Consider the following 1,213-nt stretch of genomic DNA (forward strand, 5'->3'; position numbering starts at 1 on the left):
ATATATATATATATATATATATATATATATATATATATATATATATGCATCCTGCTGCTGCTGCTGCTGCTGCTGCTGCTGCTGCATGCATGCATGCATGCATGCAGCAGCAGCAGCAACGACAAAAACAACAGCCGTAGCGACAATATCAACAACAACAGCAGCAGCAGCAACAGCAGCAACAGCAGCAACACCAGCAGCAGCAACATCAGCAGCAACAGCAACAGCAGCAACAGCAACAGCAGCAACAGCAGCAGCAACAGCAGCAGCAGCAGCAGCAGCAGCAACAGCAGGAGCAAATACCTTAAGTATATCTTCATGTATTTGTATAGAGTGTTTATTATGTACGGGAGAAAGAGAAAGAAGCTGATTATTATATTTATTATAAATAAAAACAAATTCATCCTTATTGTCTCTCTGGCTGCTGCAGGGGGGAGAGACAGGCAGCACCCATGTGAGAGTAGGGTCTCCTCCCCCTCTTGCTGCTGCTGCTGCTGCTGCTGCTGCTCCGCTGCCTCCTGCTGCTGCTGCTGCTGCTACGCGGTTTGTATGGACTGCTACTGCAGCACGAAGGTCACCCACAGCCAGTGTAGAACCAGATAATAATATAAACGCTATACACAAACAAAAACAAATAAAAATAAATAAATATAAATATAAATAAATAAATATAAATATATATATTTGTTTGTTTGTTTGTTTGTTTATTTATTTATTTATTTATTTGTTTGTGTTGTATATTTATTGGTTTTTTATTTGTGTATGTAGAACCAGATAATAATATAAACGCTATACACAACAAAAAAAAAACAAATAAAAATAAATAAATATAAATAAATAAATATAAATAAAAATAAAAATAAATAAATAAATAAATGTATTTATTTATTTATTTGTTTATTTATTTGTATATGTAGAACCAGATAATAATATAAACGCTATACACAAACAAAAACAAATAAATAAAAATAAATATAAATAAATATAAATAAATAAATATAAATAAATAAATAAATAAATAAATGTATTTATTTATTTATTGTTTGTTTGTTTGGTTCTATTTGTTTGTCTCTTTATGTATATATGTAGAACCAGATAATAGAATAAACGCTATACACAACAAAAAAAACAAATAAAAATAATAAAAATAAATAAATATAAATAAATATAAATAAATATAAATAAATATAAATAAATATAAATAAATATAAAT

General features: G+C 29.3%; 1 protein-coding gene across 1 annotated transcript in view; it reads right to left on the minus strand.

The window, feature by feature from the left end:
- Positions 1–557: 557 nt before the first annotated feature.
- EMH_0076800 (ftsH protease, putative) overlaps positions 558–1,213 on the minus strand; it is a gene marked incomplete at both ends in the record, with an annotated part of 2,361 nt that continues 1,705 nt past the window's right edge. The window contains one exon of the mRNA XM_013499767.1: positions 558–614. Coding sequence (XP_013355221.1) covers positions 558–614 — 57 coding nt within the window. The remainder of the gene's footprint in view (positions 615–1,213) is intronic.

The sequence above is a fragment of the Eimeria mitis genome, genomic scaffold (assembly GCF_000499745.2).
Source record: "Eimeria mitis Houghton genomic scaffold, Emh_scaff4642, whole genome shotgun sequence".
NCBI lineage: Eukaryota > Apicomplexa > Conoidasida > Eucoccidiorida > Eimeriidae > Eimeria > Eimeria mitis.